This window comes from Quercus suber, unplaced genomic scaffold, assembly GCF_002906115.3.
Source record: "Quercus suber isolate HL8 unplaced genomic scaffold, Cork oak 2.0 scaffold_1, whole genome shotgun sequence".
NCBI classification, from domain to species: Eukaryota; Viridiplantae; Streptophyta; class Magnoliopsida; order Fagales; family Fagaceae; genus Quercus; species Quercus suber.
In genome coordinates, this window is record NW_027069468.1 from 1,257,150 (window position 1) to 1,279,018 (window position 21,869).

A 21,869-nucleotide genomic window follows, 5' to 3' on the forward strand; every position below is an offset into this window, starting at 1 on the left:
GTTCCCTTGGGTATTGTCAACGTAGCATCAACATACGTAGGGAGAAAACTGGTCAAGGCATACATACATTTGGCCTGTGCTAAACGAGCATATGTTCATTGAAAACATTTTACAACAAAACAAATGAAGCGTTTAGACAGATGTATACATATACCTGGTATTTCTCTCCCTTGGCTTAACAAGCTGGGTAGGAGCATCTTAGGCAGGGATGTTGAGCCAGAGGCCATGAGAAACAGCAGTAGGGACACCCTCGCGAAGACTAAAAGGGTATCCGCGGACGAAGTCAGCACCCTATATGTATGGATCGTAAAGAGTGTTGAAGAAAAGTGGAGTGGATGGAGTTAGGAGGTTCTCTATGTGCTATTGAAGCGCGTTGATGTCTTTCCCAGATGGGTCTTTGGCAACCTGCATATAAATTGTGAAATCTTACAACAACTTTGGATAATGCAAAGAACCAGATGTAATTCTTGATGAAAATAATACAAGGTTTCTTAAGCATGAAAGGGGCATGTTGTAAAGATCTTGCTCATTATCAAGTAGTTGAGACCTGATTAATGGCTATAGGACCATCTCCATCCTAGAAGCATATCAAAAGTAGATTTATGGTTCTCATAAATTTGTAAATCAATGATGGATCATGTAACTTGGAGGATTGCCAATCCACTCTACACCTTATTAGCAAACTACACCGATTCAAATTAAGGGGAAAAAAAGGAAGAATGTTGAAATTCTAGGTACATTTTTCAAGCACATAAAAAAAAAAGGAACTAGAAGAATGGAGATCTAAGTTTGATATACCATTTGAGCGATTTTTCAGAAGCATAAAGAATGCTGAAAATCTCATGAAAGCATTTTCAATATGCACTAGTGCCATTAAGTAGAACCATTATTTCCCCCAAAAAAAAAAATTCAAATACTGGAATTCTACTCAATTGCATATGAGTAGAGGACTAAGAACAAGAAGCCATTATTTAAGGCAAATTGTAGACATGACAATGCCAAAAACTACAGCAATGCAAGTTAATATTGTGTTTGGATTTGAAGATTTAATATATATATATATATATATGAAGAATATTGCTACTATAAACTGCAATTTATAATTAAAAGCTTTCAAAATTTTGCTAGAAGAAAAGCAGTTGTGAATCTTATGATATTATGGATTTTAAGTGACATCTTTCACCTAGTCATTTCAAATCCACATTAACAAGGAACAAATCCCTTTATAAATTTCAATACTATGAAAAATTCTATTGTCATCTTATAACTATTCAAGTCATTTAAACTAAAGATTGAAATCGAAATCTTCACTTAAAATTCCTTTATTCATGTTAAAATCTAAAGATTAAATTGTGGAGATTGATGTAGAGAAGTGGAAGCAAGAGAGAAGAGAGAGATCGATCACAAAGGTTAATTCAGCCTGGCGGATTACATCTATGAGATAAAACCTTTTAGGGCTACATCTTTATAGTATCCTCAATTTTGTGTTACAATAAATCCAATGTGAGGATATTTAGAGCTAAATACTAAATTAACCATGATAGGCCACAATCTGAATGACCCCTAGTGATTAACCCTAATTAATTAAATTAGCCAAGTTTATTAATTAATCAATTAATCATGCAATTTTATGGAAGCACAAACAAATCACCAAAAACTAAATATGCAGCGGAAAATAAATAAATTTAAACTAAAGATTGAAATCGAAATCTTCACTTAAAATTCCTTTATTCATGTTAAAATCTAAAGATTAAATTGTGGAGATTGATGTAGAGAAGTGGAAGCAAGAGAGAAGAGAGAGATCGATCACAAAGGTTAATTCAGCCTGGCGGATTACATCTATGAGATAAAACCTTTTAGGGCTACATCTTTATAGTATCCTCAATTTTGTGTTACAATAAATCCAATGTGAGGATATTTAGAGCTAAATACTAAATTAACCATGATAGGCCACAATCTGAATGACCCCTAGTGATTAACCCTAATTAATTAAATTAGCCAAGTTTATTAATTAATCAATTAATCATGCAATTTTATGGAAGCACAAACAAATCACCAAAAACTAAATATGCAGCGGAAAATAAATAAGACGGTGATTTGTTTACGAATGGGGAAAACCCTAACGGCAAAAACTCCACCGGGTGATTTTCAGGTCACCACTCCCGAAACTCTACTATTATCAAATCAAGTGGTTACAAGTAAAGGAATCCCAAGTACCTTACCAACCTACAGTTGAACACTTTGGACTTGATCTGTAGTGACAGTTCCCACCTTTGATGCACGGCTCCCAAGTACGTGACTAACCAATGTGCGGATCCAAGTACGCGACTTCAGAACATCAACTAAGGAAGAATGGTTGGCTGCAAAGTTCTTCAATTCATCATTTATGATGAAAAGCAAGAAGATGCTTGGTTACAAAACCCTACGGTGCAAATACACAGCAACTTCTTGATGGAAGATGAACTAGGTCAAGAACTTTGTCTTTTGATCACAATTTGCTTGAACAGAGATTGCTCAATGATTATGCAACTTGTGTCACACTTGACGGCTTTTAAAACAATCCTTTTATATGTTTAGGGTTAGAAGAAAAGAAGGCCCAAAAACATATTCATGGATCCCAAGAAAATCATATTAGAAATCTGAAATTTTAAATCTCGACAGATAGCAGGTGTCGAGGTAGCTATCGAGAAGGTGTCGAGCTTTAAAAACTTTGCACTTCAGCTTGCTTTTTCTTGGACAGACTTGATGACTTCAACACTTGACCTTGAAACATTGTTTCTTGAAGTATTAAAAACACCTAGAACTACCGAATTACAAGTAGAGTGCGTTTTGTCAAAGGATTAGCCAATTTACATAAATAAGTGACATATGTTTTTAATCAAGTTAAAACATATATGTCCTAACAAACCATAAAATAAACCGCAAAGAAAAAGCATAATTTTTATATCACATACCGAACAAAATACCATGAACAAGCAATTTGTTTTTTTAATAAAAAAAGTACCAATTACAAAGTGCTTAAGGGACTGTTTGGTTTTTGTGTTTCTAATATGCATGAAATATATACAATAAAGTACTCATATATCTACATATTTAGCTTTACTTTTATGTTATTTTGTGACTGAGTATATAATATCTTTGTGTTGCAAGTAGCAAAGGGCTTTACATGCAAAGTGGGGCTAACCCAATTGAATCAAGCCAAATTACATCCAGTCAGGAATGAATTCAAGAGAAGACCAACCAATTTTAAGCCCAATTGGAGCAAGGAATCAAAGGAAATTTGCACCAAATCTAAGTCCAATTCGGATTAGGATTCCAGCCTACACATCAGTTAGTATTTTTAGAATAACTTTCAGCTCAGATGTCCAATTGAGATGATTTAAGTTGGGCTGGAAAGATAACTTAAAGGGCTACAACTTTTTAGTTTACCAAATGTCTGAATTCTAAACTTAAATGGGCCAAAATAGTCGGTTAAGTGAAGCTTAAAAATCTGGGATTTTCTCCGAACGGGAATTCAACTTGTAAGAGGATTCCTTGACCTATTTAAAGGCTCTTTAGGGCAAAATTTAGAGGGGGCAGAGGCTAGTGATAGGGCTGAGGGCTGAATGTATAGAGAGTGCGGCTACTTCTTTGGTTTTCTCCCATAATAGTTAGTTTTAATTATTTTTCTAGTTTAATGTTTAGTATTTTATTCTTGTGTTTTCTTTCAATTACTATGAGTAGCTAAATTTATAATTAGGTTTGAGGATGAAACCTTGTTAAGGATTATTAGTAATATTTATGTGATTTGATTTTTCCCACAATAGTTTTTATTTAATGATTTAAATTGTTCTTGCTTCATATCAATTGACTAAGATGAGATTCTAGATATGAGTTCAATCATGTTTTTCTCATGATTTAGGATTTGTCTTAATTAATTGAATGCTTGGTTTATTAATTCTTGATTATAAAATTAGATATCGTTTGTGATTTGTCTGTCAATTGATACAATTTATGATTTGATTTTTAGAATTTGATATATCTTGTGATTTGTTTGGCTACGGATACAATTGATGATTTGGTTTTATACTTAAGATGCAAAGAAGAACATGTTTTTGATTTTTAAAATAAGAATTTTAATGAGAATATTTTCCATGATAGCAAGATTGATTTCTAGATTATCATGTAGTGGTTGGGAAAAATTAATGATCATAAACATATGCTGATATGACTTACAAGGCAGATTCCAAAACCTTAATTCCTTTCTCTTGATTGTTTACATCTTCTTATTGCTTTATATATTTTGCTTAGTTTAACTCTTTACTTAGTTTAATTATTTGTTTAGTTTATTTAATTGCAAACAACCAATTTTTATTAAACTAGATTAGGATTAATTTGGTTAAGATTTTATTAATTTTCCTACGTTCATTCAAGTCCCTGTTGGTTTAACCTCGTTCTTGTCAAACTATACTTCGGTACGGTTCGTACACTTGCGAATATTTTAAAATTTCACAACAGTTTCCATCACTCATAACTCAAAAATTGTGGGACCCACAGAGAGAAAGCTTGTTTGGATTTGTTTTCAAGTTTTGTTTCCATCACTCAATTCTCTAATTTTTGAGTGATGAGTTATAGAAACTGAAAACATATTTTAGGTGTTTTCAAGTTATGAAAAAAGAGTTATGATGACAATTTTGTAAATACACGCATATTGAGGGACCCACCAGCCACAACTTTTGACATGGGTTGTAGCGGCGGCTGTGGCGGTGGTTGTTATGATGGTTGGGATTTTAGGTATTTGATCTAGAAAAAGCATAAAAATAAGGATCATGGTGTGCTTGATTAAAATATGTGTTAACATGGATGAAGAGAAAAGTAGAGAAAAACAGGGGAAAAATGAAGAGGAAAGCAGAGAAAAACGAAGGGGAGAAGAGTGATGAGTTATTAAAAAAAAAAAAAACCAAACATCCCATAATTGACACTCCCTCATGTACAAAGTTTTTAGAGGTCTGAAGGAAAAGAGTTCATGCTGTAGGTTAGCACCATATTGTAATTATCTAAAAATAACTTTATACCAAACTTAAAACCAACCTCGATTGTGTGTCTATGTCGGACACGAATACGCCTTGTGTGTCCTTGTCTGGCACAAATTCACCTTGAACGTGGTTGCGTGCATGTCCCCAACATTTTTGGCCAAAAAGTAATAATTTGTTTTTTTCAAAAATTATTTTACTAACTTTAACTTCAATTCTTTGTTTAATATTTTTTTTAATTGTTAAAAAATGTTAAGATTTAGTTATTAATAAATGATGATGGTCTTGTTAGTATTTGACGGGTTAGAAACTTTTTTTATAAAATTAATTGTATTCTAAACATCATTTAATAGTCATAAATTCACTTTATTATCCATTAGTACTCTTAAATTGATATATGTTAACAATATATGAAAAATAAATGCTTAACAATATATAAAAAATATTAGACAAAGAAAAATAATATATAAAAAATAAAAATATCTAATAATACATATTGATAATCTAATAATCTATCACCGCCTCGCCATATTCTAATTTTTCAGAATCTATACGTTTACCCAAGTTCATGATTTCTAGTGAATATTATATGCTCATATATCTCAATTTTGCTACCAAAAACACCATCACACAAAAGCCAGTTTAACAAACCACTTTCTCTTACTTATATCAAAGCATACATTTAAACACTTTTCTCAGCCACCAAAAGAGAAACAAGGAGAGAAAGAGTGAAAAAACTTACAAAGCAATCATCATCAATAGTGAAAATATACTTCTTTCTTGGAGATAAGGAAGGCAAATGAACGACAAGCTGAGTCCTTGTAAGAAATGCAAGAAGCCCTTGGACCCAGAATCTGATTAATATCGTTACGATTGTATAGCTCATAGTTGAAGCCTTCTGGGACCTCTATGGTCTTTGATGGGTCACCATCTTGCACTATGATTAGATGGTACTGCTCGAAGAAAGGCCTCCAATTCTCTAAGAAATCTAGAGTCCTGATAGTGGGGATCACTATGTCTAGCTCGTCTTTCAAGGGGGGTGTGACTTTGGTTGAAGGCTCTGCCATTGGTAACAAACAAATAGAAAGAGAGTTGCAAAGGTTTTAAGAGAGAGACAGTTGGGTTGGACGAGGAAAGCAGGACTTTGTCTATGTGTATATATATGAAGAGTGTTTTAGTATTAGGTTTAGTTTATCTCCAATACTTTTTTAATTGGACATCTCTTGTTGTTTTAAATATACGATGACAAGTAGTAATAGTTTTTAATCTTCACATTTTATTTAGTTAGTTGGTGATGTGGCAATTTTTCATTAAAACAAAAAAAGATTTCAATTAAAAAAGTACTAGAAATAAGATAATCCCTTCACAATTTAGGTTTAAATGGAAAAAATTTGGCATTATATATCTTTGGAGCTATATATTTTAAAACAAGACTATATATTGTAGTATTGAAATAAGTCACATGATAATTGCAATAGCACCATGCAATTATCCCTCTCTTCTCTCACAAATTTTTTTACCACAACCACTTTTTAACTATTTTTTACTTTATTTTATTTGATGGTGGGATTGAAAATTGTTTTTTTCAACTCTAAATTTCAACCACCCAATATTATTGCATTAGGTGCAATACCTAACATGTTTGGAGTAATTATGTGCCATAAACAAAAATGGTAGGAGAGGATGGCTTGAGTTATTACTTCCTTACTTTGACTTTACCATTATAATGGAGATACTTATGAGTGTAGGATATGCACTTATAATACTTTGATCTCACCTATGAAATAATTGTGGAAAACTTTCAAGGTGTAATCGGTTGGAATATGATCCTCTCTAATAAATATGAATTATTATTCCCAATAAATATATATAACTATGCATTAATTACTACTTTTTTCAATAATGCTAAGGATACAAACTATTTTACAAAATTTCTTACAAACTGCTGATGTGGTGAGTAATTATTGATAAATGAAAAAGTGATATTAATGACAAACCTAGATGAAAACCAATAAGAGGTTGGTCACTTCAACATTTTGTAAAAATATTGTAAAATAGTTTGTGGTTGTAGAATTACCTTTTTTTTTTTTTTTCACACAAGGGAGAGTGAACAAAGTTCTAACACAAAAATACACCACAAACTCTACTAAAAAACCATGGTAGTTGGAAGGGTGGGACAAGTATTACTAATTAATTAATTGTTATGTTTTAATGAGATAAATACATATATTATCATGTATTAATTATCTTGTTATACTAATTATATATTATTATATATATTTATTAATTATTACGGTAAAAGTTAGGTATAACACCTTAGGCGTGCAATGCATTAGGTTTCCATTTTTTTTTAGAAGATAATATTATTTGTGTCTTATTGGTTAATGCAACAAAGTGTTTGAATTAAATTGGATTTTTTCTTAGAGAGTTTTGACCTATAGCGTTCGCTCCTGATAATAAATCTTTATTATCAAACCAAAACACTAATTGGTTTTTGATATAGGGAGGATTGAACTCTAGATCTCTTATTCAACCATTAATTAGAGACTTTACTAATTGAGTTAACCGGAAAACCCCATGTACTGCACCTAAGGTACTATGCTTAACAGCTTAGTTTTACCCTAATTATTAATAATTATCATAATTATCAAATTTGATATAAGCGAGGATTGAATTCTAGATCTCTTATTCAGCCATCAGAAATTTTACTAATTGAGCTAATTGAAAAACCTCATGTACTGCACCTAAGGTATTATGCTTAACAGCTTAGTTTTACCCTAATTATTAATAATTATCATAATTATCAAATTTAATATTTACACAGGACTTTGTCTGTGTAAATACATATACTAGATGCTCTTTTGTTTTTGTTTTTTTTTTTTTTTTGGTTTAGTGTTATAATGCTTANAAAAAAAAAAAAAAAAAAAAAAAAAGAGGAAAAAGACAAGAGAACTTGAACCCCCTCCAACTCCTACTGCCCCACCTGGTATTCCCTCCGTTGTTGGGTAGTGAAGGCCATCGTGCCACTCCCCGGACACAATAAGGAAATCCTCGTTCAGCCCCTTGCTGGACTCAGGGAGGCACTAGATGAGTCGTACCCTGTCATCCCTTGTCTTCAGGTAATAGGACTTGCCCTTAAGGAGCTGAAGGTTGTAGCACCAGTTCACGTCATGGTGGGTCAACCTTAGCCCCATCTTCTCGTTCAGGGCGTCCACACAGTCTAAAATCCTAAAGACATTTATTGCACACTGGATGGGGGCTAGCCGGAAGTGCGTGAGGTAGCCCCTTATAACCGGCCCCGTGGGGATCCTCATACCCCCTTCGAGGAAGACGATAATAGGAATCACCACTTCGCCCTCCTGTCTTTGAAAGAGCCAATCCCCATCCTCACAGTACCTCAGACCTACATTGCTAGGAATCCCATAGTCGGCGATGAATTTCTCCATCGCCTCCTCAGTGTAGACGTATTTCTTAAACCTACCCATCCCAATTAACGCCTAAAGGAACTAAGAGAGAACAAACGAAGGAGAAGAAGGGGTAAAGAGGAAGAGATCTCAGAGAGGGATCGAGCGACTTACTGGAAAGAGAAGGAGCTCCTCGGACAGGCTTTTTGTGCTGGAGTTGTAAGTGAGAATATGGTTGAACTCAGGAGGGACGCGCGAGAATTCTTGATTGCAAATAAGAAACAGGAAGAAACAGTTCGAATGGGTATTTATACCCCAAATCGAAGAACCATGCGGGTTTTCCCGCCTATAAATGCCAGACAAACCTCCACCATTAGATTGGTAACGCCTCGTTGAACGTGGGGAGCACAGAGCGGCCTGAATTTAATGAAAGGCACGTTACGCACTCCGAAACGTCAGCGACGCGCCTTGGGCAGATGAATAGACCCCAGTACTGACAGGGGGTAAGGCTCGACTGGGCACGGAGTAGGCCCGAGGATGTCAAAATACTTCTCCCCGCCCGAGGATGCGTGCAGCAAGATTTTGAGGGGCTATTGTGGGGCCAGAAAATCAAGCAGCCTCGGCCCACCTCAAACTGGGCCCAAAGGCCCGTGCCGAGGATGCATGTAGGGTCCAAGGATGAAAGTACAGTGTCCGGTCCCCAAGGAACATATCCGAGGACGACCCCGTCCTCAGACATCCGAGACCTCAGAAGTACACGAGCACCACTCCACCAAAGAGGGGTTTTCTTGAATATCCGAGAAGGGAAGGGCAAGCGCCACGCGTCGGCGATGGGAGCCTAGTGAAGGAGCAAGTCTAAGGCGAGCTGTCACCTCCACATTAAATACCCTCAACTAACGTCCTGGCCGCATTATTGAGGATAGGACTCCTGAATAGTGCTGTCTTGGGTGCTGCAACCCACAGGAGGAATGGGGATGCAGCTGATGGGACAAGCTCTCAAGTGGTGGCCTGGCTGATCAATGAATGTAGGGTTAGGATCAGTTTAGAAAGGTGTATATAGTGTAAGGAGTCTCTCTTGAAAAGGGGACAGAAAATTTGCATTAAGAAGTACTGTAGCGACTTGTATTCTCTCAACCTTTGTAATCAATCTTAAAAGAAATAATAAGAACTCCAAGCTCCGAAAGACAAGTCCGAGGAGCATCATTGTGCACCCTAATTCATGTTTAGATTGTTAAGCCCACATGCAACCATGCAAGGCAGTTGCATTCCTTACTAGGGCCTAGTTCTTGAGCCCACTCTCTATAAATTCATTGAAGGGCAAGCTAGGCTTGGGTCCACTCTCTCAACCCGAAGAAGTGCCCAAATCTGGTCCCTACAGTTTTTATTTTTTAAGTGACTACATTTTTAAATTTTGAATGGCACACGTTATTTTCATGAGAATAATTTTATAAAAAAATAAAAAAGAATTTCTTGTTAAATTTTTGAATCTAACAGAATTTATTAGTGGCAGGGGGAAATTTGCCAATTACCAATAAATCAAAGGGGATGGGGGAGAATTGTGTGGTTTAAAAGTTTAAGGGGAAGATTGAAGTGAACCAAATAGATATGTGGGGAGTGCAATTAACCTTAATAGTTATTGTGTTTACTCTTACCAAGTTTAGTGTGAATAGATTTTTCCACAAATTTGTTATGTTGATCATAATTGTTATTGTTGTCGTCATCATTACCGTCACCATTGTCGTCATTATTATTATCTCACAAAACTTTCTACATGTTAGGCAATTTTGTAAAATGACCCTTAAAGCTTTTTTTCCCTTTAAATTCACTGCAAGAAAATCCCTATAACATGCAAAAGTAGGAAAATTACCTTCGGAATACCAAGTGTAGGGACCAGATTTGGGCACTTCTTCGGGTTGAGAGAGTGGACTCAAGCCCAGCTTGCCCTTCAATGAATTTATAGAGAGTGGGCTCAAGAACTAGGCCCTAGTAAAGAATGCAACTGCCTTGCATGGTTACATATGGGCTTAACAACCTAAACATGAATTGGGGTGCACAATGATGCTCCTCGGACTTGTCTTCCGGAGCTTGAAGTTCTTATTATTTCTTTTAAGATTGATTACAAAGGTTGAGAGAATACAAGTCGCTACAGTACTTCTTAATGCAGATTTTCCGTCCTCCTTTCAAGAAAGACTCCTTGCATTATATACACCTCTCTAAACTGATCCTAACCCTACATTCGTTGATCAGCCAGGCCACCACTTGAGAGCCTGTCCCATCAGCCGCATCCCCATTCCTCCTGTGGGTTGCAGCACCCAAGACAGCACTATTCAGGAGTCCTATCCTCATTAATACGGCCAGGACGTTAGTTGAGGGTATTTAATGTGGAGGTGACAGCTCGCCTTAGACTTGCTCCTTCACCGTGCTCCCGTCGCCGACGCGTGGTGCTTGCCCTTCCCTCCTCAGATATTCAAGAAGACCCCTCTTTGGTGGAGTGGTGCTCGTGTATTTCTGAGGTCTCGGATGTCCAAGGACGGGGTCGTCCTCGGATATGTTCCTTGGGGGCTGGACACCGTACTTTCATCCTCAGACCCCACATGCATCCTCGACACGGGCCTCTGGGCCTGATTTGAGGTGGGCCGAGGCTGCCTGATTTTCTAGCCCCACACCAAGAAATTAAACAATACTTTAGCACATTAACACTAGGAAAAGGTTTGGCTCCACACATGTTTACAACATTAGATTCCAACCATTAAAAAGAAGATAACATGTGTCCCATTATATGCAATACGCATGACTCATTTGGTTAGTTAGGTTGAATAAGTCATATGCTGAAGGATTCAAAATTATTGATGGTTGGACTTTGTCCTTAACATTATAGCTAAATTTTTTTTAAAATGTTTTTTTTGGGGGGGGGGGGTGGGGGAAGGTTGCTATGATCATCCATTAATCAAGTTTATAAACAACTTTTTGATAGACATATATAGTGTTGTGCCATAGACATTTTTGTTTTTTAATGAATTTGTGTTACATAACTTTGTTTGGAAAAAATACATATTTTAAACCTTCAATTGAGACTAGTAAAGTAGAATTAAGTAGTTAAACAAAAGGGTATTCTAGTAAAATTTCATAAACAATCGGCTAAAATGCAATTGCAATCTCCAAAATTTGACTGAAATTCATTTCAGTATTTTAACCTTACTTTATTCAATTGAGTCATTCAAGTTTTAAATTTATTCAATTTGGGTATTTTGTTCAATTCAGTTAAAAAAAATTAAGCATATACAATTAACTAATAGAAAAATATTTTTGAAAATAAAAATTCTCACATAAAAAATATATCAAATTTTTTTAAAAAAATTTTATATGTTTTTGTCATATGAGAAAAATAAATTTTTAATTGCAAATTTTTAACAAAACTAAATGGAAGGTCTGAATTAAATAAATTTGAAACTTAGAGTACTGAATTAAATGAAAGTAAAGTTAAAAAACTAAAATGAATTTCAGTTAAATTTAAAGAGTGCTATTTACATTTTAGCCTAAATAATATTAATTACATCATTAACTTTCTAGGTTTTTTTTTAATATGATTCACGGACAGTCTACTTGGGCTTGGATTGAAACATCAGTGTCGGACGCTTGCTGATCTATGCGAGGTTGGACACAATGGGCTGCAATGGCTATTGGGTTTGCTGGGGCTGCTGCACGATCCTCTTGCGCTTTTATTAAACAGCCTTCTAATATCCTCTAATAGCACTCTCTTGATTTCAAGAACCATGTCCCATATATGAATCTCTTCTCAAGTAAAATATATATATATATATATATATATATATATATATATATATATATATATTATAAATTATTATATCATCAATAAATTGTTTAAATTGTAAATTTTTATAATTTAAAATTATACAGAAAATATAAGTTTATAGATTATATTGTAAGTAATATCCGATTAACATAAAATTTAACATGTGTATTAAGAACATAAAGAACATGAAATTAATGGCTAGATTTTAAAAATATATAATAATATTTATTTTATTGAGTAAGGTTGTAGTTTTATGCTACAACTAATTTTGTAGCTAATCTTTGTCCTTATAATAATAATAATAATAAGTCCCATATATGAAACATTATAAAAATACATATCATAATGAAAATCAAACGGTTATTTAATGACTTATTTCACAATTGTTTTTTACCACTTGGGTTTGCTGGGGCTGCTTTACGATCCTCTTGTTCTATTATTAAACAACCAGCAAATATCCTCTAACAGCACTCCCTTGATTTCTAGAACTAAGTCCCATATATGAGTCATTATAAAAACAGATTTCACAACAAAAATCAGGAACTTATTTTACAATTTTTTTAACAAACTTGTTGATATGGCAAGTTGCGAGTGGTGCATTCCTTTTGCTTTGGTTCTAGTTGCATTCTTATTAAATAAAAAGTACATCGTTTTGTTTCTCAATTACATTCTAAGAAAAGGAAGCAAATAAAATAATAAAAATTTAGCCTCCAAACTAGAGACTTGAATCCAGATGCTAGGTTATGGAGATAGAAAGGTGTTAGGACTTAGGCATCCATTCCATCTGATTTGTAGATCGATGTTCAAGAGATTGATGGCTATAATATGCAGTGCACTTGGTTCATCCAACATGTCATTATGCATGAAATTGCTTAAAAGTAAAGACGCTCCTCATGTGATTTACATAAAAATTGAAACCTATAATCAAATGCATTATCATAAAATTATATGCCTGCAATGCTAATCAACCCACGTCATTAAAATCAAAAATGCTTTCAACATGTCAAGTTTAAATTTTTTATACCTACATGCACGACCTCCTTAATTCAAATGGCTTGACGCAAATTTTTATGTAGATAAAGTTCCTTGACGTAGTTGATCTCATGATTCATGGATCTTCCACTTGATTGGTGAAGGAAGTTGTACTAGTTGACAAAATCAGAAGATTGCAATGTATATATGTTGTAGCTTGAAGATAATTGTGGAGATTGGTGTGTGTGGTTGACGTGATTGAGGAGAATATGTGAATATAGACTAAGATTGCACGGATTTCTCTGAAATTTTTTGCAACACCACACTATTTTAAAATTTTTCTAAAAGGGCTTCAATACTGCAGAAGAAGTCTCCAACGTTCATGAAAGGGGTCCCATATTATAGAGGTAGATGGATTTGAGAGTTCAAATTTCCCTCCTTTCCATCCATTTGAGCTTGTTTTTATCCTCATGCATGTTGGAACTGAGTTTTGAGCTAACAAAGACTTCAAAATTCAAATTTGGCGGAAAATTGGTCAAATGCGCCAATCTGCACCTGTGTACTAGAGAGTTTTGCTCCTATATTTGAATTTTAGGCACTTCTTGCTCGATTCTTTGATTTGTTATAGGAAGCTTATAAATTTTAAGCTATTTTAAGGACACTTAATAATCATAATTATCTCACTAATTTTTAATTTTAAACTTTCAATTTTCCCTTTTTTGGCAAGACCAAAAAAAAAATTGTTGTGGGAAACATTATTTTTTGTTGTTTCATTCTTCACATTTTTTAGAGTCAGCATTATTTTGATTTCTTGCCCTTCTATTATTATTTCTTAGAGCAAATTTTCCTGAGTATAGGAGTGTTTTTCCTCCTCCTCCACCCTATGATCATTGATGATTGCCTTTAGCAATACGTAACAAAATGGAAAGTAGATGTGATGAACTTTTGTACTTAGGGGGAGATGTGTTTTGTTTTGAGGGGGAGTTGGATTAGTTTTTGGGGAGATAGATTAGACTTTTGTTTGTAATTATGATATATTTAATAATTTTTTTATTAATTCTTAATGACTACTCTAGAAAAAAAAAAAAAAATTGTAGAGCCTTCACTTGTTGTATTTGTTAGCATGGTTAATTTAGATCATGTCTAGTCGAGTAAATAGGGCTGCATTGGGCATGACTCTCGACTTGAATTCTCCATGGAGTTTCCATTCTCAAGTCTTTTTTTTTTTTTTTTTTTTCTTTTTTGGGCTTAAACAGTAGAAACCTTAATATATACCCACCTCGAGTTGTGTAGTTACACTGTTACTATTATTCTTATTTGGTTTGGTTTGAAGCATGAGCTAAACTCAGGCGTGCATTGTTCACGTACTTCAAGCCCAACATAAGCAGTACTGAGCTTGAACAATCGCATACACATACACTAATGTCATCGTGAGCAGCCACACACGTCAACATGTGACATGTCCATATATCCCAACTCTCACGTTCTGTGCACAAGCATATAAAATAAAAACGCAAGGGCTCGCCCGCGAGCCTATCCATGTATATATTTAATTTGATTGGTCCCACGACTATAAGAAAAGACATGGGTGTGTGGCTGGTTGAACATGATTATGTTGATTTTCATGATGATGATGATAACCATTATGTTGAATGAATGATTTTCTTCTTCTTTGGATTATGGGACGAAATGATGGAGGAAGGCAGGGTCTATGATTGAGCACACGGGAGAGTACGCTTCAAGACATCTCTCTGTCCTCTGGTCTACAGACCTCATCATTAATCAAAACCTTCCCTTCAATTTCCCTTTTCTTTTCTTTTTTCTTGGTTTTGGCAAAATGTTTCATTCTTTGCTTACACAAAAGTCAAGGATTTTTTTTTTTTTTTTTCCTTATAACCGGCCCCTGGGGATCCTCATACCCCTTCGAGGAAGACGATAATAGGAATCACCACTTCGCCCTCCTGTCTTTGAAAGAGCCAATCCCCATCCTCACAGTACCTCAGACCTACATTGCTAGGAATCCCATAGTCGGCGATGAATTTCTCCATCGCCTCCTCAGTGTAGACGTATTTCTTAAACCTACCCATCCCAATTAACGCCTAAAGGAACTAAGAGAGAACAAACGAAGGAGAAGAAGGGGTAAAGAGGAAGAGATCTCAGAGAGGGATCGAGCGACTTACTGGAAAGAGAAGGAGCTCCTCGGACAGGCTTTTTGTGCTGGAGTTGTAAGTGAGAATATGGTTGAACTCAGGAGGGACGCGCGAGAATTCTTGATTGCAAATAAGAAACAGGAAGAAACAGTTCGAATGGGTATTTATACCCCAAATCGAAGAACCATGCGGGTTTTCCCGCCTATAAATGCCAGACAAACCTCCACCATTAGATTGGTAACGCCTCGTTGAACGTGGGGAGCACAGAGCGGCCTGAATTTAATGAAAGGCACGTTACGCACTCCGAAACGTCAGCGACGCGCCTTGGGCAGATGAATAGACCCCAGTACTGACAGGGGTAAGGCTCGACTGGGCACGGAGTAGGCCCGAGGATGTCAAAATACTTCTCCCCCGCCGAGGATGCGTGCAGCAAGATTTTGAGGGGCTATTGTGGGGCCAGAAAATCAAGCAGCCTCGGCCCACCTCAAACTGGCCAAAGGCCCGTGCCGAGGATGCATGTAGGGTCCAAGGATGAAAGTACAGTGTCCGGTCCCCAAGGAACATATCCGAGGACGACCCCGTCCTCAGACATCCGAGACCTCAGAAGTACACGAGCACCACTCCACCAAAGAGGGGTTTTCTTGAATATCCGAGAAGGGAAGGGCAAGCGCCACGCGTCGGCGATGGGAGCCTAGTGAAGGAGCAAGTCTAAGGCGAGCTGTCACCTCCACATTAAATACCCTCAACTAACGTCCTGGCCGCATTATTGAGGATAGGACTCCTGAATAGTGCTGTCTTGGGTGCTGCAACCCACAGGAGGAATGGGGATGCAGCTGATGGGACAAGCTCTCAAGTGGTGGCCTGGCTGATCAATGAATGTAGGGTTAGGATCAGTTTAGAAAGGTGTATATAGTGTAAGGAGTCTCTCTTGAAAAGGGGACAGAAAATTTGCATTAAGAAGTACTGTAGCGACTTGTATTCTCTCAACCTTTGTAATCAATCTTAAAAGAAATAATAAGAACTCCAAGCTCCGAAAGACAAGTCCGAGGAGCATCATTGTGCACCCTAATTCATGTTTAGATTGTTAAGCCCACATGCAACCATGCAAGGCAGTTGCATTCCTTACTAGGGCCTAGTTCTTGAGCCCACTCTCTATAAATTCATTGAAGGGCAAGCTAGGCTTGGGTCCACTCTCTCAACCCGAAGAAGTGCCCAAATCTGGTCCCTACAGTTTTTATTTTTAAGTGACTACATTTTTAAATTTTGAATGGCACACGTTATTTTCATGAGAATAATTTTATAAAAAATAAAAAAGAATTTCTTGTTAAATTTTTGAATCTAACAGAATTTATTAGTGGCAGGGGGAAATTTGCCAATTACCAATAAATCAAAGGGGATGGGGGAGAATTGTGTGGTTTAAAAGTTTAAGGGGAAGATTGAAGTGAACCAAATAGATATGTGGGGAGTGCAATTAACCTTAATAGTTATTGTGTTTACTCTTACCAAGTTTAGTGTGAATAGATTTTCCACAAATTTGTTATGTTGATCATAATTGTTATTGTTGTCGTCATCATTACCGTCACCATTGTCGTCATTATTATTATCTCACAAAACTTTCTACATGTTAGGCAATTTTGTAAAATGACCCTTAAAGCTTTTTTTCCCTTTAAATTCACTGCAAGAAAATCCCTATAACATGCAAAAGTAGGAAAATTACCTTCGGAATACCAAGTGTAGGGACCAGATTTGGGCACTTCTTCGGGTTGAGAGAGTGGACTCAAGCCCAGCTTGCCCTTCAATGAATTTATAGAGAGTGGGCTCAAGAACTAGGCCTAGTAAAGAATGCAACTGCCTTGCATGGTTACATATGGGCTTAACAACCTAAACATGAATTGGGGTGCACAATGATGCTCCTCGGACTTGTCTTCCGGAGCTTGAAGTTCTTATTATTTCTTTTAAGATTGATTACAAAGGTTGAGAGAATACAAGTCGCTACAGTACTTCTTAATGCAGATTTTCCGTCCTCCTTTCAAGAAAGACTCCTTGCATTATATACACCTCTCTAAACTGATCCTAACCCTACATTCGTTGATCAGCCAGGCCACCACTTGAGAGCCTGTCCCATCAGCCGCATCCCCATTCCTCCTGTGGGTTGCAGCACCCAAGACAGCACTATTCAGGAGTCCTATCCTCATTAATACGGCCAGGACGTTAGTTGAGGGTATTTAATGTGGAGGTGACAGCTCGCCTTAGACTTGCTCCTTCACCGTGCTCCCGTCGCCGACGCGTGGTGCTTGCCCTTCCCTCCTCAGATATTCAAGAAGACCCCTCTTTGGTGGAGTGGTGCTCGTGTATTTCTGAGGTCTCGGATGTCCAAGGACGGGGTCGTCCTCGGATATGTTCCTTGGGGGCTGGACACCGTACTTTCATCCTCAGACCCCACATGCATCCTCGACACGGGCCTCTGGGCCTGATTTGAGGTGGGCCGAGGCTGCCTGATTTTCTAGCCCCACACCAAGAAATTAAACAATACTTTAGCACATTAACACTAGGAAAAGGTTTGGCTCCACACATGTTTACAACATTAGATTCCAACCATTAAAAAGAAGATAACATGTGTCCCATTATATGCAATACGCATGACTCATTTGGTTAGTTAGGTTGAATAAGTCATATGCTGAAGGATTCAAAATTATTGATGGTTGGACTTTGTCCTTAACATTATAGCTAAATTTTTTTAAAATGTTTTTTGGGGGGGGGGGGTGGGGGAAGGTTGCTATGATCATCCATTAATCAAGTTTTATAAACAACTTTTTGATAGACATATATAGTGTTGTGCCATAGACATTTTTGTTTTTTAATGAATTTGTGTTACATAACTTTGTTTGGAAAAAATACATATTTTAAACCTTCAATTGAGACTAGTAAAGTAGAATTAAGTAGTTAAACAAAAGGGTATTCTAGTAAAATTTCATAAACAATCGGCTAAAATGCAATTGCAATCTCCAAAATTTGACTGAAATTCATTTCAGTATTTTAACCTTACTTTATTCAATTGAGTCATTCAAGTTTTAAATTTATTCAATTTGGGTATTTTGTTCAATTCAGTTAAAAAAAATTAAGCATATACAATTAACTAATAGAAAAATATTTTTGAAAATAAAAATTCTCACATAAAAAATATATCAAATTTTTTTAAAAAATTTTATATGTTTTTGTCATATGAGAAAAATAAATTTTTAATTGCAAATTTTTAACAAAACTAAATGGAAGGTCTGAATTAAATAAATTTGAAACTTAGAGTACTGAATTAAATGAAAGTAAAGTTAAAAAACTAAAATGAATTTCAGTTAAATTTAAAGAGTGCTATTTACATTTTAGCCTAAATAATATTAATTACATCATTAACTTTCTAGGTTTTTTTTAATATGATTCACGGACAGTCTACTTGGGCTTGGATTGAAACATCAGTGTCGGACGCTTGCTGATCTATGCGAGGTTGGACACAATGGGCTGCAATGGCTATTGGGTTTGCTGGGGCTGCTGCACGATCCTCTTGCGCTTTTATTAAACAGCCTTCTAATATCCTCTAATAGCACTCTCTTGATTTCAAGAACCATGTCCCATATATGAATCTCTTCTCAAGTAAATATATATATATATATATATATATATATATATATATTATAAATATTATATCATCAATAAATTGTTTAAATTGTAAATTTTTATAATTTAAAATTATACAGAAAATATAAGTTTATAGATTATATTGTAAGTAATATCCGATTAACATAAAATTTAACATGTGTATTAAGAACATAAAGAACATGAAATTAATGGCTAGATTTTAAAAATATATAATAATATTTATTTTATTGAGTAAGGTTGTAGTTTTATGCTACAACTAATTTTGTAGCTAATCTTTGTCCTTATAATAATAATAATAATAAGTCCCATATATGAAACATTATAAAAATACATATCATAATGAAAATCAAACGGTAAAAAAAAAAAAAAGGAAGAAGAACAACAAGATAAAAAAATAAAATAAAATAAAATAAAAAAAAGATAGGAAAAGATCAAGCAAACGGCAAAGGCAGGTTGGACCGAGACGCCAAGGGATCTATTCCTTCTACTCAGTCTCACCCCCGGTAGATGGCTGGATAGAGGCAACCTCTGGGTCCTCTGAGCTCTGGCCTAAGGGGATGGCCTGTAGAGGTACGGCGAGAATGGTTGTTTCCTTGGTGGTGGGGATCTGGGCATCAGAAGGGACGTCCGCTACCTCTTGGGGTGCCTCCTCGCTTGGGTCTTCCCTTGGTTCAGCAGTCCCTACCTCCTCAACAACCTCCCCAACCTCGGTACCATCAAGGGCGGCCTCGCAGATGGCAGGGGGTTAGTATACGCTCTCCGCCTTCCACAGGTAGGACGAGGCCTCCACCCCGGCTTGTTTGAGGGCCTCAGCCCAGACCTGGGAGCAATAGCGCCTACATACCCCTGAAACTTGAGTTTTATAAGTAGCCTCTATCTCGGCCACCCCCTCAACATAGGCTGCAGCCTCGGCTTCCTCCTTGGCAGCCAGGGCCTCATCCCTACCAAAATTCGCCTCGGCCTTAGCCCGCTGGGCCTTGTCTTTGGCCCACTCTGCCTCCCTCTGGGCCCCCTCGGTAGCAGCCACCTTAGCTTGTAGATCTGCGATCAGCTTCTTCGCAATCCTCAGCTACTCCTCTGCCTCGCCCAGGCGCCTCGTCTGCTCCCTGGCCTAGTTCTGGGCACCAGCGAGACCAGACTCCACGCTGTCCCGAACCCTGGTCATCGCCTTCAACTCCTCCCTGACCTTGGCGAGGTTAGCCTCGGGGGTCTTGAGGGTCTGGATGGCCTGAAAGCGCCTCTCACGCTTCAGGTCGAGGGCCTTCCCCTGGTCATTGGTCGTCGCCTCCAACCTATAGGTAGCCTAGACAGCCTGCTAGAGTAACCAATGTACTATAAGCCCAACCCCAAAAACAAAAAGAAAAAGACAAAAAGGGGGGGGGGGGAAGAGTCGAAATCAGAGTTCTTACCATCCCTAGGTAACGCTTGAGGCTGAGGAAGACCTACTTGCTCCTTAAAGAGTCCAGCTTGGCCATGTCCGCTGGGAGCAGCAGACACCTCTCCAGCGCGTTGGCTACATGCGCACCTTCGCTCTCATTGAAGTCTCTGAGGGAGGCGTCATCCCTCAAGGGCTCCCCATGGAGCATTGGGGTTGGGAGCCAAGCCTGAGCCTCGGACGGAGTGGTGACAACCTGCCTACCCTGGCTCTTGCCGCCTATCTTAATCTACTTGGGCGGCCGCAGAGTGTTGTCCTCATCCTACGAGGACACTGGCTTATCCTCTATAAGCCTTTTGCCCTTGTCCTTCTTCTTCTTGGGGTCGGCGGGCATGGACCCAGAAGGCAGGCTCGTCTGAGGAGGAGGAGGAGGAGGAGGGGGAAGCTTCTGCTGGGCGGAAGTCGACCTAGCCTGAACAGACTGAGTCTTGGGAGGAGGAGGGGGAAGCTTTTGTTGGGACTTCCCCGGTTGGCCTTCGATCAGGTCCAACAGGCTAGTGTGGGGTTTCCTCTTATAACCTATCGTTGGTGGAGGAAAGGCTTCTGAAGCAAGAAGGTCTGCTTCGATCAAACAAGGGTCGCCTAAATCCCTAGGAGGGTCCTCGGACTGATCGAACTGGTCGAAAACGTCAAACGCTTCCTCTTCCCGCTCTGGATCCTCCTCTGCAACCTCGGCGAATACGTGGGAGGAAGAGGGGACGGCTAAGGTGACAACTTCTGGATCAGAGGGCTCCTCGGGGAACAGAAACCCGTCCTCGGTCACAGTAATTTTCTGTAGCCGATGATTATTCACTCGGATCACGTGCTTCGGGACCGGGAATGATTTCTGAACAGGAGTGTACCCCAAGATTTTGTGGGCGGCTCTAACTTGATGGTCGTCCTTGTTTACAAAAACTGATGCCCTCAGTACTTTCTGCAAATCCTCCATGTTGACCAGGTGGAAGTGGCGCTCAAAGGCGTGCGGGTCTGCAGGGAGAAAACACCTTCACATTAGTAATCAAACAAAGCAAAAAAAAAGAAAAAAAAAAAAAAAAAGGAGGAAAAAAGACAAGAGAACTTGAACTCCCTCCTACTCCCACTGCCCCACCTGGTATCCCCTCCGTTGTTGGGCAGTGAAGGCCATCGTGCCACTCCCCAGACACGATAAGGAAATCCTCGTTCAGCTCCTTGCCGAACTCAGGGAGGCACTGGATGAGCCGTACCCTGTCATCCCTTGTCTTCAGGTAATAGGACTTGCCCTTAAGAAGCTGAAAGTTGTAACACCAGTTCACGTCATGGTGGGTCAACCTTAGCCCCATCTTCTCGTTCAGGGCGTCCACACAGCCCAAAATCCTAAAGACATTTATTGCGCACTGGGTGGGGGCTAGCCGGAAGTGCGTAAGGTAGCCTCTCATCACCGGCCCCATGGGGATCCTCATACCCCCATCGAGG

The 21,869-nt window shown here is 37.7% G+C and overlaps 1 protein-coding gene across 1 annotated transcript; it reads right to left on the minus strand.

Moving 5' to 3' along the window:
- Positions 1-19,487: 19,487 nt before the first annotated feature.
- LOC136067904 (uncharacterized) lies at positions 19,488-20,589 on the minus strand. The gene is made up of 4 exons (XM_065774504.1): positions 20,450-20,589; positions 20,129-20,295; positions 19,848-20,044; positions 19,488-19,730 (listed from the first exon to the last, which is right to left on the minus strand). Exons 1-4 carry the CDS (start codon positions 20,587-20,589, stop codon positions 19,488-19,490), a joined length of 747 nt encoding a protein of 248 aa, XP_065630576.1.
- Positions 20,590-21,869: the final 1,280 nt, after the last annotated feature.

Coding starts and splice junctions, on each gene's coding strand:
- LOC136067904 (XM_065774504.1), bottom strand. CDS start 20,589: ATGCTCCATGGGGAGCCCTTGAGGGATGACGCCTCCCTCAGAGACTTC. Junction 20,296..20,449: donor CTGGACTCTTTAAGGAGCAA/GTAGGTCTTCCT, acceptor GGCTACCTATAG/GTTGGAGGCGACGACCAATG. Junction 19,731..19,847: donor ATAAAACTCAAGTTTCAGGG/GTATGTAGGCGC, acceptor GCCATCTGCGAG/GCCGCCCTTGATGGTACCGA.